The sequence below is a fragment of the Hypomesus transpacificus genome, chromosome 23 (assembly GCF_021917145.1).
Source record: "Hypomesus transpacificus isolate Combined female chromosome 23, fHypTra1, whole genome shotgun sequence".
In the NCBI taxonomy this organism is placed as follows: Eukaryota; Metazoa; Chordata; class Actinopteri; order Osmeriformes; family Osmeridae; genus Hypomesus; species Hypomesus transpacificus.
Window position 1 is genome coordinate 7,431,619 of NC_061082.1, and position 15,095 is coordinate 7,446,713.

At 43.7% G+C, this 15,095-nt stretch overlaps 1 protein-coding gene across 1 annotated transcript; it reads left to right on the plus strand.

The window, feature by feature from the left end:
• Positions 1–648: 648 nt before the first annotated feature.
• vwc2l (von Willebrand factor C domain containing 2 like) lies at positions 649–10,693 on the plus strand. Its single transcript, XM_047047642.1, has 3 exons — positions 649–1,038; positions 6,700–6,829; positions 10,398–10,693. Exons 1-3 carry the CDS (start codon positions 649–651, stop codon positions 10,547–10,549), a joined length of 672 nt encoding a protein of 223 aa, XP_046903598.1. The 3' UTR covers positions 10,550–10,693.
• Positions 10,694–15,095: the final 4,402 nt, after the last annotated feature.

Consider the following 15,095-nt stretch of genomic DNA (forward strand, 5'->3'; position numbering starts at 1 on the left):
AATGCAGCAATTGGATTATGCTTCAGTGATGGCTCATTTCTCATATCGCAAGGGCCGATGCGTTTGGATAAACGCCCTCTCCGCAGTTAGCAAAAACCGTGGAGATCAACATTGACCCAATTCATAAGAATGGAGTTAAGATACATGTTAACAAGATACGCGCCACAAATCAGTATAAATACCTGTTTGAAAACTGTCCATCGCAATACACAAGCAGGCTATTTAAAGTTGTTAGCCAATTAATAAAAAACCTTAGGAATGATAAACAATCGTCGGTATAATTTCTTTCAGAATTGCACTGATCACTTAATATTAGTCTCCCTCTACCTCTTGTCGTTTTATCAACATTTACGCAAATATACGCACACACATCACACACGCACACACACTGATGTGATAGTAGTTCTACCTTCATCGATAGTTAATTTGATTTCCTTCACCAACCTATTTAAGGTGTATAAATATAAAAAATAACGGTATATCACTGATCATCCACCTGCATTATATGCACATTGCAGCATATTCATTCAGCACATGTCCAACACAGCCTTCTCTTCCTCCATAGGCTACAGCTCAAAATGGGAAAAAGGAAAGTCAATTCATCTTAGACTCCTCTTCTCCACTGCAATAGGAATACCGTGGCGAAGGATGGGCCCTTTCTTTCCAGCGATCTGTGTTGTCCTTCTTGCTCTGAACGCTGTCACAGTGTCACCGGCGTCCGTCAGTCCCGAGGATTATCCCGCGGACGAGGCCGAGCGGACTGTAAACGACAACATCATTTTTGACGATTACCGGGGTAAAGGCTGTGTGGATGACAGCGGTTTTGTGTACAAACTTGGGGAACGGTTCTTCCCGGGACATTCAAACTGCCCGTGCGTATGCACTGAGGACGGACCCGTTTGTGACCAGCCGGAGTGCCCCAAAATACATCCGAAGTGCACAAAGGTGGAGCACAATGGATGCTGCCCCGAATGCAAAGAGGTCAAAAACTTTTGTGAATACCGGGGGAAAACCTACAAAATCTTGGAAGAATTCAAGGTAAGAAAGTAGAACGATCTTTAATGCGATCCTTTACGAGGCCTGCGTGTAATTTGCGCCATGTTTCGAGGTAGGCTACAAGCAAAGGGATAGGCAACACTAACTGTTTACACTCATCATGGACTGTGCACCTCTGTGCATAATAAATCCATCAATGGAAACTAAGTGAAAACTACAACAATAAAACGAAATCACACACCAGTCTCCACGGTCACACTTGGTTGTAGTGTATAGGATATGCTTGATTAGCATTGACACGATATCCATAATCATTCCAGGTGGTTCGCTCTGTCTCTCATTAACAAACACATTGGGGGACCTAAGAGGACCTCTATCATCATTGGTCCACACTAGGACTCATAAAGCTCCAATATCATGCAACTCAACAAGCATAGATAAGATTCACTTTATTAATTTGATCCAGTGTGTAGAGTTGTAGGAAACGAGGACATCAGCATTCTGGTCAAGCATATTGGGGGAAGTTTAGACATACTGCCAAATATACTTACATTTAAACATCCAACATCCACTTAGATAATGTATAGTAGTATGTAATATACAGCGTGAGGCATGAGGAGTGTATAATTTGACATTTGTGAGAAAGCCTACAAAGAAATCCTAAATTGCAGACAAACACAATATGTTCTTTATTGTTCTTATTAAAGACATACTGTATGGCGTGTATTTAATGCCATAAAGGCTGATTTGTGCATTAAGGTTATCTTTAATGTCTGAGGTTGCCAGTGCCACCTATTGCTTCATCAGGATCCAAGCCTATAATCGTTAATGCCCAAATGGTGCTGCTTAAATCATGTAGTTGGCTAGTAGTGCTCATTTGATTGCTTTAAAAATCTCATCATGTTCTATTGGTCCAAGCATGAAAGGAAGGGTTATTTTACATTCTAATGCAAGTAAACGTTTAAGTAAAGATCACAGTAAATCAGCACTGTGCCGACGGTATGGTCAATGCCTTTAGTATCTTAGAAAAACCAGGTCCTATAATTCACATTGTCAAGTTGCATGTTTACATAAATGGCGTCCAATCAATTCTGCCTCTTAATCACATGACGTGACACACATGCCACTGATTCCCGAGCAGCATTGTTTACAAGGCCTTTCATCTCCAACAAGAGCCCTGCATTAGGTATTAACATGGGCATACTTAAGGGAAGTTGCCTTGGGTCTCTGGAATCAACCTTTTGAACCTATGTAGTGTAGTTAATCCAATGCAATCGGTGACTGCGTGCTGGACGGCAGCAGGTATTTTAGCCCTGCTCTGGGATTCACGTCCACATTCTCCTGAGAAGGAGCCTGTGGACACGTAAGCCTGCCAGTTTGATGTGAGATCAAGTCCATCAATAGTGCATCTCCCCCTCACATCCCCACTAACCTTGAGTGGTGGCCAGGGGAGAGAAGGACGTTTCATGCCACTTGACAAAAACATTCATTTGTTCCTATTGATTTTCGAACCGAGAAATTACACAGTGTGGACAAAGGGAGAGGAACCCTTTGTGGGAGATGGCCACTCAGAAAGTTAGTTAAAACCGATCAAAAATATGAGTATGCCTTGCAGTAGCATTGCCTACTGACTATTGCTGTAGTCGCTGATGGCTTGTGACACAAGTCATTATGGCATGTCCTGGCCAGTGTGGTGTTTGAGCCATTGCTTTGAGTTATGGACTGAAGATCGGCCTCCAAGAGTGTGGAAGGAGATCAGAGGGCGTCAGTTCTTCTGATATACGTCCCAATTAAGAAATGCCGACAGGCTAACCTTTGGTATGGGCCGACTTGGCATTTCCTTGACTGGGAGTCCTGGAGCTTCACGCTGAGGTCCACGTTTATTCAGGGCAGCGGGTGGGGGAAGAGCCCAACCCAGATCAGCATCTCTGAGACCAGCGCGCCCAGGCAGGACTGTCATCTTAAAGGTTGAAGTTCTAACTCGGGCCCTTGCATAGTCGTCTGGTTGTGATAATGTGGTCCATGTGAAGTCGCATAGATCATGTCCTGATCAATGTGACGAGTCATTTAAGGATCACCTGTAGGGAGTCTCCAGAAGTTCAATTCGATAGATTTCATATCATTTTTGTAGTAATTCCATTCATTATATATCTTCTGTCACTGTGCCCAGTTTCCAAGATTATTCATAGCGAAGTGGGGTTGTTCTGGAGACTTAGAGGTAGAATAATGGAGTGACGTAGCAGAAGTAGTGGGACTGTGCTGTTGTGTTGTATACTATACCTGCCCTATAAGAGAGCTATGCCACTTACCCTCGGTAGGTGTTTCACCTACAGGGTTCCCCGCCCGCCAAGGAAGGGACCAGTTCACCAGACATCACTGCCGGCGTGCCCCTGGCCTCAGCACAGCTCCAATCAAGAACCAGGAGATATAGGGTGAGTTCAGATCCCAGGCGGACAGGCTAGGGCTGGGATGTGAACTCAGATCGATCCCATCCGTGCCCCTGAGATCCCCAGGGAAGGCATGTGGAGACGGGGAAGTGTTAATGACTGAGAGGGAGGAGGAGGACACACCAATGCAATCTCTGTCCAGAGCATCTTTGATGTGTCTGTTTCTGATAGCAAACTATTTACACTCTTTATATACATTTTTTTTTTTCAAACAAATAAAACATATGATGACATTACATGAGCACATAAAGTGTGTAGGTGAAAGCTCTCTCATTTGCTCACATACTGTATCCCTCAGTACACAGCCACAATAGTATTTCCCTCTCACTCCGTCACACACATACACACACACACACACACTCACATACATACACCCGCACACACATGCACATACACTTACAGAACCACCTTTTCTCTGCCACAGTAATTAGTGAGTATGCTCTTCAACAGTGACACCTTTGAGAGCAAACTGCTATAAAAAGAAGCTAAAATGAGGCACTCAAATTGATTTTCCAATCTAATTTGCCTGAGGTAAAAAAAAATCGTTTTAATCTGAAAAACTGATTGAGAGCAAACAAGTAGGCCAAACATAAATGGAGGTATGAGACAGTGAAGGACAGGTATACCTTCCCATAACTTAAAGTCATGTGAAGTCAGATAAAATACAAAGCCAAATATTGCTTTGTGCATTTAGCATCTTCTTCCACTCCCCTCTCCTACTGTAGCTCTGTTGTCTACACTACCCGACACTGCTAAGGTGTTTTTGATGTGGGCAAAGAACAGCGTGCATTCAGTGGCTTTCTATCCATCACTGGCATCCACTTTTTTGGCATCATGCATGTTCCCCAACACCACCCTTCCTCCCCTTCCCTGCGGTTGTTTGTCTGGCTCTCTGGACCCCTGCCACAGCAGCGGTCGCAGGCTAGATGAGGTCTCTGCAGAGGGGGATGATGGTCAGTTCCCTTGCACCTCAGTGGGTTGGAAACGAACAATGGGGAACGAGTTCAGAAACGCATACATAGCCGCCAGCATGGCCAAATATGGTGTTTGTGGTCCATTTTCTTTTGTCAGTCAACACAAAAGGCATGAATCTACTTTGGTCTTTTGGCTTTACACAAATGTTTGTGTTCAAAGCACCTCTCGGGTAAATACATGGATGGGAGTCTGGCAACGTATTAGAGAATGCATGTAGTATATTAAGCTTCCTACTGATCAGACTCATCATTTCAGCTGTATACACTTTAACAACACAACCAAACATTGTGTAATATACACAGGCTATTGTGTATAAATATATACATGCTCATCTGTGAATTTTGTTTTATCTTAGCAATGACCCAACAAAAATGTGGAAGAAAGTAAATGACTGCTTATCAAATGCAGCCATCCATCCCTAATGTCCCCCCAGGGAGTAGAGCAGCGTCATTCACTTTGTGCCTTATTTATTTTCTGAAAAATAGTTAAGTCTACTATAGCATTACTATAAATAGCTTTCAGCTGAAGCATGTCAATGTTTTAACTGGATGTTTTGGAGTCATCAACTTGTCCACGGACTTGGCTGAAGATCAGGAATAGATCAGGAACTGAGTCAGCCACATCCACTGCATCCATTAACATTTTAAAAGTAGATATCACATGCAATAGGGCTTTTACAATGCAGGAAACCACATGTTCTTGGCTTAGGAGATCAGCAAAGATAACACTCAATTGCAGGTTGTTCACATCTGAGTACATATTTGAAGTCATTGTTGCTTCCCATTCCTCCGTAACTTCCATAACCGCAACAGTCTATTGCCATTTAACATTTTGTTCATCGACACTGGCATCCCTCAGCTATTCAAAGGACGCTATGGCCTTCCAACATTGTATGTAAATACCAATGTTCGGTGTCCGCCTTTGAAGTAGCACAGAAACAAATCCAACATGCAAGAGCAAACATTGCAAAGTGGTTGTTTTACTCTCTCCTGAATAGCTACACAACACGCCTGTTTGTTCCCACTCAGCTTGGTGCAATTAGGGGCCATTTTCATGGCTAAATTGTTCCCAAGCCCTGCCTCTGAGGCGAGACATTCTTATTGGTGGAATAGATAGAGAAATAATTAGTGTGCAGGCCATTCTCTATGGTAATTACACCATAGCTGTACTTTAGCTTAAACACCCTAACTGCTGTGAGGGCACCCCCCTCACCCCCTCTGTACCACTATTGACACCCCCTCCCTCCCCATCCCGACAGCAGACTGGGTCTTCCAGGCAAGCTGTAGCCTTCCTCCATATGCATGAGTCAACATCTTGCTGTTTAATTGGCACACTTCGGGCGAACAGGTCAGGGAAAGGGTACAAGGCTGCAGGGATGTTAAACACTGCTAATAGGAGTCTCTTTCAGTATAGAAGGGGCCATGGTGTGTCTATGACTCGTACTCTGTCTTCCATGTGCGCATGTTTTGAAGCATGTATGAAACGCAATAACAATCAAACCACTCAAGGGCAGGAACAAATATAGGGGAAGAGGTACATCTGGTCTTTTATGAGTGTAAGCGTCTAGCGTGGGCAGCTTCACTGTTAATGAGGCAAAACGCAAAGAAGAAACAATGGCTGGAGCCTCTTTGACTCAAGCAAACTATGGACCGTATGAAAGGAGAAACGTCTGGAACTTTTACTGCTTCCATGTGTTCTAATGTCTTGTTAGGAATTGCGGTTCCTTTCCCCAACCTTCTGGATCATGAAATACAGTAATATGTCAGTGACAATTGAGACGATATCAGTTCATGAACTGCCTTTTCTTGACATGGTAAACTTGAATGTTCTTCTTCCATAAATGTACATAGCTATAGGCAAATATATTATCTCGACACTAGACCAAAAGTGCAAATGTTGTTTTTTCCAATAGTTCTAGAAAATATATTTGCATACAGTGTGCACTGCATCTTCCAGGTGAAAATGGTATTCATAAAGAGTTTTGACAAAAAATATTTCCCTCCCTCACTTTTACAGTGGAGGATGTATATAATATGTGGAAGTACCTAGGTATTAGTAATTCACCCTACTATATTTTGTAAATTCATACACTGTCATTAAGAAAAGAAGTCAGTGATAAAAATGGTTCCAGACACGACGTTTCAGATAAACTGAGGACTAACATTTCACACTACATACACTAACAAACCTTTGGACTTTTACACAGTTGTAACAGAAAGGTACTAAGATTGGAGTCACAGAGTCATCTAACTTACACATGGCTATTTGGCTCTGTCCCCAGCCGTCCCCCTGTGAATGGTGTCGCTGTGAACCAAATAACGAAGTGCACTGTGTGGTGTCGGACTGTGCCGTCCCAGAGTGTGTCAACCCCGTGTACGAGCCTGAGCAGTGTTGCCCCATCTGTAAAAATGGTAAGCCTTGCTCTCTCTATCTTTATCTCTTGAAAACACACACACGCACACACACACCAAAACAAGTGCATACCTGTGGCAAAGTCTGTGTTTTCGTGTTCTTGTCAACAGAGATTCATCATATAATTTATGTTTTATGAGTCTAAATCATTACCTTGGGCATCTTTGCCAGTAATGAGAAGAATTGCCTTTAATTATAGATGACACACTAAGCAGAATAAACATTGGCCCATTGATTAAGGTTGTGATGGGAAGGAATAACTGGCCCCTAGAGAGTCCTTCATCTTCCTTGGTCCTGATGTCCTTGTCAGACACAACCAATCCCCAAATTGGAATTAAAGGATTCCAATAGCTCATTGGCCAGTTAGGTGCTGGGATATCCCTTTAACAGCCCCACACTGAGGATTAAGCCTTACCCCTGGGTGACCTCACCGATGGGGATTGATCTGGGCACAACTCAAGACTAGGGGGAAACCCAGTTACAGAATTGACCCAAATACTTTCATTCCATTGTTTTATGTGTCGTTGTGTTATCGATGTATAGGAATGGTGATCATGTGATCAAAGCTCTGTCAAACAAAGGGGACACTAATGTCTCATGTAATTTGTGTAACTTTCACATGGAGATAGTGCCAGGCTAAGTGGAAAGTAAATACTGTAGATACATTATTACATATTTAGAGATATACTTACCCTCTGGGGGCAAATAAAATGATCATCTTCTTAAAAGTATGTTAGCTGTTTTTCACCTTGTGGCACAATGTGACCCACAGTGAAGCACAGTGAAGATTTTAGGGAGCTGTAAGGTGTTCAAGGCAGACTTTAGTCATTTCCATCCACAGTACGCACACAAACACACACTTACAAAACACACACAACCACAAGTGCATGCCCCTCTCACTACATCATACACAGGCAGACACACACACATACACCACACACACGCACACGCACGCACACACACACACATACACACACACACACCAGCCTAAAGGAGAAGTAAGAGCTAATCTAGGCAGACAGGATATGGTGACGCCCTTGGGGCAGTGGCATTTCAGGGTAGCATGTCGTCTTGGGCCCCACAGGGAAGTCAAGCCAACCCTGGCAGATGATGGCTTGGAGCGGGGTGGTGGAGGAGTGTTTAACACTCCTTTCTGGCTGACCGGGGGAGGACCAATCCCCTCATCTAATACCTTCAGGACACAGCCATGCTTCTTCTTTTATTTACCTTCACCTGCTTCTGAGATAGTAGGCAGCTGTTCAGCCCTGCAAGGCCCATCTGATTGGACACACACACAGAGTCATGGAGAAGGAGCTCTTACGCTCATCAGCAGGAGCACATTGGCTTCTGTCGCTAGATAAAGACATCAGACTGGGCTCCCCATGGAGTCTTCAGGAACATATGTAATCAAGAAAAGTCTGAGGTTGATTAGTGGTCCTGTTACGCACATTTATTTATCTTACTCTGCTCATGTATGCACACTAGGGAACCCACTGTCTCAATATTTCATCGGGGTGTCACTTTTGATTCCTTTTTCCCTGTGATGCCCTGGAAGACTGTCATATAATGCCACAGAGACAGCTGGAGTCAGGTAACAGTTATCAGAGCTGACAGTGGTTGATGGACAAGAAGCATCAACATGGGCTTGTGGAGATATGGCCCTTTATACAATTCATGTTCCTGTCACACACGCACACACACACATTTGGAGATGGCAGACACATAGTATAGACATACGCGGACACACAAGTACATGGTATGTTTACAGGTTTATGGTGGGGGGGGGGGGTGATGGTCCACAAAAAGACCCACCTATCGTATGACTTTCATTGGCTGAATGGACGATCAGCCCAGCCTGTTGTCCGTCAGCCTGCCAAGGTGACAGGTGGTGGAAACGTTGTCCTTGTGGCCTCAAGGCGCTCAGATCTATCGGGCCATAAACAATCAAACCTGGCAGCGCCAATGCTTGCCCACTTGCCCAATGCCATGTTTGTCTGCTGTCCTGAGGAGGATCAATAGAACTAGACCCTATGTATCCTGTATGTATGATGTCATGGTGCAGTTACCAGGTGACTCGTCCTCCTACTCCTTTATGGCAGCACATATTCATTAGGCGGGCAGAAAGCATGTTATGACACGTCACATCTACATACTTCATGCTTCAGTTCCACTATTGTTGAAGGCAGCTCGGTCATCTTTTGAAAACCAAACACTTTGGTTTCACAAGATTGTGGTTGTTGCTGTGTAGTGTACAGTAGCTGGTGAGGGAGTGTGTTTTTGGCACGTGTCTGTCTCTGATCATGCCAATCTGGGGTCAATACCTGAGCCAAGTATAATTAATGGTTGCTTAAGCCCCCAGACAAGCTAGTTTTAATTACACAAACGTGTCTTAACCTCACTATTGCCGTTTGTACCCTTATACTGCACTTTAAGTCCTTTTGTAGCAAGCTTTGGAAATAATTCCCTTGCCTGGTGGATTTTCAATATTAGTCATTATTGGAGGAAAGTAAGTCAAGGTCAATGTGTTTTCTCCCAGCTTAGACAGGCAGATACCATACTAAATCCTCCTTACTCAAAGCTTGAATCACACAGGTTTTATAGATTTGCATTTAGGAGAGCAATCCAATGTCACCGTCACACCAATTGAGCCGCTGATTGCTTAATTCAAATGATTAAAACTAGAGCCAGTTCTTGGCAGCGGCATACTTCCCTGTACTTAGATGGAAAGAAAGTGGTATTCGCTCAAGGCCAGGAGCAGAACCCAGTAGTAATTCAGGAAACCTTAATTGCAGATAGATGTTGGCGTTAGGATTAGCCTATGTTAATGTAACTCTTAGGCATCCCGCATCTGGATAAAGACAACTGATTGTCAATCATATACAATGTGTCAGCTGTTTCAAAGACACATCATAAAGAAAATCAACATCATTTGATACAAACAAACATAAATTCCTTCAACCAAGAAACACAAGCCTAGTCATCATGGGAACAGTGTTTCAAGGAGGACATCGATTGATCCTTTTTTATCAGAAGTGGTTATTGAAGTTGGTCTGGTGTCGAGAAAGCTGTGTGCTAAAAGCTGTGTGCTGAAAGCCGCAGCTTTCGGAGGAGGCGAAAGGCCTTGTCATGCAGACGAGAGTGATTAACACTCTCCTCCCTGCTGCTTCTCAAAGCAGCTTTCTCTGCGTTCCGACCTCAGCGTTCTGCCAAGCCTGCAATTGCCAGGGCTTGCATCTAGCCAGCCTCCTCTGCTCTCCACTGCTCTGCTTGTGGCACATTAGGATGCAAAGCGCTCCATGTCGAGGGAGAGGGAGGCTAACAAAAGCGCTTTAGTGTTGCAAAAACAAGCCCATCGGTGCATGCCCGTGAAAAGATCTGTGCGTCTGTTCTGACTTCCAACTCTCCTGGGCTCTCTGCCTCTCTCCACCATCCCTCTCTAACAGATAACCTCTTGGGGGGGGCGCACATTCATTCCTCCTTCTCTTTCTGTGTATCCTCTCCCCTCTCCCCGTCTTTCTCTCCTCCTCCTTCCCTCCCTCCTTTCTTTGCCTTCCTCCCATGCGGCAGGTCCAAATTGTTTTGCCGGAACGACGATCATCCCAGCCGGCATTGAAGTGAAGGTGGACGACTGCACCATCTGCCGCTGCTTCAACGGAGACTGGTGGAAGCCTGCACAGTGCTTGAGGCGGGAGTGCCTCAACGGCCAGACGTTGTCATAGAAACCCCGCCGGGGATCGGTGACGGTGACATGCCGGGTAGCGCCCTGCCACGCCAAACCTGATGCCTATCTTGGAGGATTGACAGTACAGGAGCACAATTCCTAGGCCACCTGAGACTGCATAGCTCGTCAAGACGCTGTCGTTCAAAACAAACAACAAATGAAACCCACCCAGGAGCAGCGGCGCCGCCTATCTATTTTCTAATAATTATGCTTATCTGCTGCTTTCCCACAAAGTTTATATATTTCATGAGGACAAACGTATCCATTCAAATCATTTGGCGCTGTTGAAATGTTCTGTTGTTTTCTGTAAGTCATCTGCTTGCCGTAGCTGTCTGTCGCTCCCACAGGTGTTGTATAATTAGACCTAGAAGGTCGAACAGCAGGACACGATGACCACAAAGCACACGACTACATCTATCTGAGGCGTTCTCTGCTATGAGGCTGACAGTGAAGGTCGCATGACAGGGCTGTGTTCCCAACACAAGGCCCGCTTCACTCAGAGAGTGGCTCACAACACCCCTCCCCCATCCGTCTCGGAGGTCAGGTCGCGAATGGCTTCCTCATGGTGGTGTCACTGGCTCGAATGTCGACTGCTCAATGTGCCTCAGCTTACGTCGATATGGAGCTCAGATGTGCATACCCATCTACCATTCAGAAAAGGAATACGTCTACTTGCAAAGATCCAACTTATTATCCAAAACTTTACACAGGGGTGGGTGACCAACCAACCAAGAATGGCACCAACTGTATTACAATTGCCAGTTATTGCAGGATTCAAAAATATGCAGCCCACAAAAAAAACTCTCATGGAGAACTACAGTATCAATTCTCTGATTGGGCACAATCCCCTGGCCTAATTGGCCTTATTGTTTTCCCTCACGGCTCATCCCAACAAAATATTCCTTTAGGCGAACAGCTTGAACTTGTTATCTGAGAAATTAGCAAGCCAAAAGCATCCTGCTTTAATTTCCCTCAATCAAGAAGGTTTCTGTGATAAATCACCCAGCTGGGTTCTCAGTAGGGCGGCCTGTGAGCGCAATGCTAGGGAACTGGAGGAGAAACTGGCAAATCTGCATACTGTATGTCTCGATACTTCAAAGCAGCCCTCATAGAAGCATGCACACACATGTCGACATATACTTACACACACACACAGTTTTTTTCACAGCTTGTGGTAATTCATTTTCAGCTTAAAAATGTGGATCCACACTGCACCCCAAGAAAGCACTTAAGCCAATAAGGCACTTGTCAAGGCACAAAGCAATTCTCCTCCCCTTCTCTATAGATTATACAATAGATTTTCTGTTTTGCAGATTCTTCCATATGTCTACATAGCTCTGACTTGGGATAGGCTAATGCATTGCTTATAGATTTTGCCAGGTTCAGCTCAAACAAATGCAAAGACAACAGACTCCGACAAACCCCACCCAACCTATGCCTGTGCCCACTTCTGCCCCCTTCTGAAATGATAAATACTAGCCATTAATTCACAGGCAAATTCCACTAAGCCTACAGTATGCGATACATCACTGGTATTTTTTTCTATTCCAAGAGAATCCATTTCTTTAACCTTTTAGACTCCATTTCTGGGCCATGATGGATGATCTACTTAACAGCATCTCAAAGCCCTTGGTAATGAGACAGAAATGAACACAGGAGTGAACCCCCTCGACTACAGAGAATACAGGATTTCATGTGCATTACCCGACTCCTCCCTTCAGGGCCCTTATGCTGGTTCTAACTACATGGTCATAATCACATGAGAAAAATTCCCAGATTTCGACAATGAAGGGGCGTTTCATTCCCAGGTTCATCATACTCAGGACATTTTTATCAAGAAGGGAGTAAGGATTAAGTGTTAGTTCAAAATGAAATGACAGATCTCATCTTTTTTAGCTAGACTAGGCCAATCTACACTCAAATTCTCCATGAAAATGTTTTCGTAACTAATGGCTGTTACATCTGTTGATCATCAATCATAGATATGAATCAACATTGTTTGGTTAAGGTTAACAGTTCATTTGTTTAAGGCCTCTTATATGACATATTGAAATATATTTGAAAACTGTTCCAATATGATTCTGAAAATCCTGAACAAGAGCGGCGAAAGGGAGAGAGAAAGAGATAGAGAAGGAGAGTGAGGAGGGAGGGTGGGTGGGACAGAGAGGCAGATGGGTAGAGCTGGTGTTGCAGATCAGAGGCTCTGAGGCATGGCTCCCAATGTCACCTTGTCATGCTGACCTTTATATGAACTACCAACCAACAGCTGAGACTATATGAATTCACCCCCTGCTTTCTTCAGACCTGCGTTACCAGGAACTGGTATAATGCCCATTTAGTTGCTATGTCTACTAGATGCCAACAAAGTGCAACATATGGGACGGGCAGACAGTCATCTCATAGCTGCATAAACCTGAATAACTGTAACTGTAATGTATGCCTCCATTTAAAAAAAAAAAAAGAAGCCTTGTAGATGTAGTCAAGGTTACGACCTAATGCACTCTGTCTCCAGTTCTTTTCTTTTTTGTGTTTTCCTCTAAATGTCTGCTTGCACATGCACCAACCCCTGTCATTCTCAACACTGCTTTGTCACAGCCATCATGTAGAGGTGTACCACCTTTCACGAGACACCGACTTACTGTAGCTGGAAGCTTTTAAAGATTGTTCTTTTTTCTTTTTTTTTTTTACTATACTGTTACATAAAGTGTGCCTGAAAACCAACCCAGAGAAATATCTACTCTTGAGAGAAACACTGTTATTAAACAATCAATTGTATAACTCATGGGTACTAAGGGTCAGTTCTACAACTGCTATTTACTTCCACTGTTATCATTTCGACTTTAAATTTAGAAATATAGTAAGACAGTAAAGAAGAAAGCGTTTGGTTAGAAGTACTAATTCACAAACACATACATCACTACTCATAACTGGAGACATAGTCTGGTGTATCTAACCAAACAGCCTAGATTTGTATGAATTTCTCAATTCAATCACCCTTGGTGCCCTTCATGCTGTATAACATGTAAATATCTTCAAACATATAATGTGTATTCTGAAATCAGAGGTGAAAAAAAAAAAAAACGTACTATTTATGAAGACAAAAACTATTTTGTTAAATAGACTGGAAAAGAAGTGTTATTCCGCAAGTGTGAGTTGATTTATTTCCTTCATACCACCCCTCTTGCACAGAAGAGTTATTTTACCCGCTGCTTCCCGGGTAGCTACACACTCACCAAGTGAACACACCAATAGCAGATACTACAAACCTTCAGCATTGACAAATCCTGAATTACCTATGAACATGTTGGGTTGTACACCAGGCTATACAGTAGACAGGTGCACCAGGGGCCACCATGTTGGCTGAATGCACTGCCCACCTGGGTACAGACCAATAGAAGCTGTCAGAATCCTGCTCGCTCAAGTCAAACCTCAGCTTACAGAGGCTAGTAGTACAAACCCATGTGCTCTGGCATGGGTATTGACCTTGTACAGAGAAAGACTATTCAGAGACATCCAGGAAATAACACATTGACAGTCCACCGTATTACGTTACCTTCAGCCCAGCATGAGTTACAAGGAGCCTGGTAGTGCCTGTGCATAGTGGACTGAAGTGAATAAGGGATCTCTACACACAGGTTCATTTCACATTCCAATTCATTACCAGTCAGACTGAGGCAGAGCTTCTGTCCGCACCACTAATTGCCTCTCTCCTTGGATGGGAAAAGGGGGAAGCAATTTAATGCAGCATGCAGCAATCAATAGCAATTAGCATCCCTGACTAATCCCATTGAAAACGGCGTCTTGGGAGACGGCCAGGGGAAGACCTCAGGGAAGGCAGGGCCAGAAATCTGCAGCGTTCACCACTGGGGAGGGCACTTTGCTCCCCACATCTCCTCGCAGAGAGAAAAGGAAAAGAAAACTTGTTTGTTTCTTTTCCAAAGTGGGTGCCAAGTTGGTGACTGGACGATTAATTGCACTGCTTTCACGTTCAGCTCCTCCTATTTGCCCTGAGTCGATCTTTTGAGGCAGAGGCTTTGTTTGTTTTAAAAGCAAGGAGTTATGAACTAAATAACCCAGTCATTCCCAATTACATTAAGTATTTCTGGTGTTGGAGTTGGAGATGGAAATGCTATATTTTCCATCCAGTAAAAAGCACTGCTTGACAAAAACATTAATTGCAACTTAATTGTAACAAAACATGACTAATTATTTTTTTAAGGGCATTCCATTGTACGGTTTTTGTGCAGCTTCATTGAAACTCTTGCTTTCATTATGTGGCCAACATTGTCACACAGAAATAAGGAAGTCACAAATCGGAAAAACATTCAAAATGAAGACCAACATGCCTTAAGCACTAGTCTACTGTAAATAATTAAAGCACACTGAGTTAGATAGTTCCCATTTATTAAACCACAGAAAAGGACTGTGAATGTTTCATATGAGCTGTCATTATTGTGCAGCCAGGATAGAAGCTTCCAGAAACACATTTCCCAGTTATTTGAAGAGCTAGGCACAAAGTGTATGGTGGAAGTCTGGAAGCTCCA

Bases quoted from the DNA above. Each gene is read 5' to 3' on its own strand.
- vwc2l (XM_047047642.1), top strand. From the start codon at position 649: ATGGGCCCTTTCTTTCCAGCGATCTGTGTTGTCCTTCTTGCTCTGAAC. The intron at 1,039-6,699 runs GTAAGAAAGTAG...CTCTGTCCCCAG, and splicing joins AAATCTTGGAAGAATTCAAG to CCGTCCCCCTGTGAATGGTG. The intron at 6,830-10,397 runs GTAAGCCTTGCT...CCCATGCGGCAG, and splicing joins TTGCCCCATCTGTAAAAATG to GTCCAAATTGTTTTGCCGGA.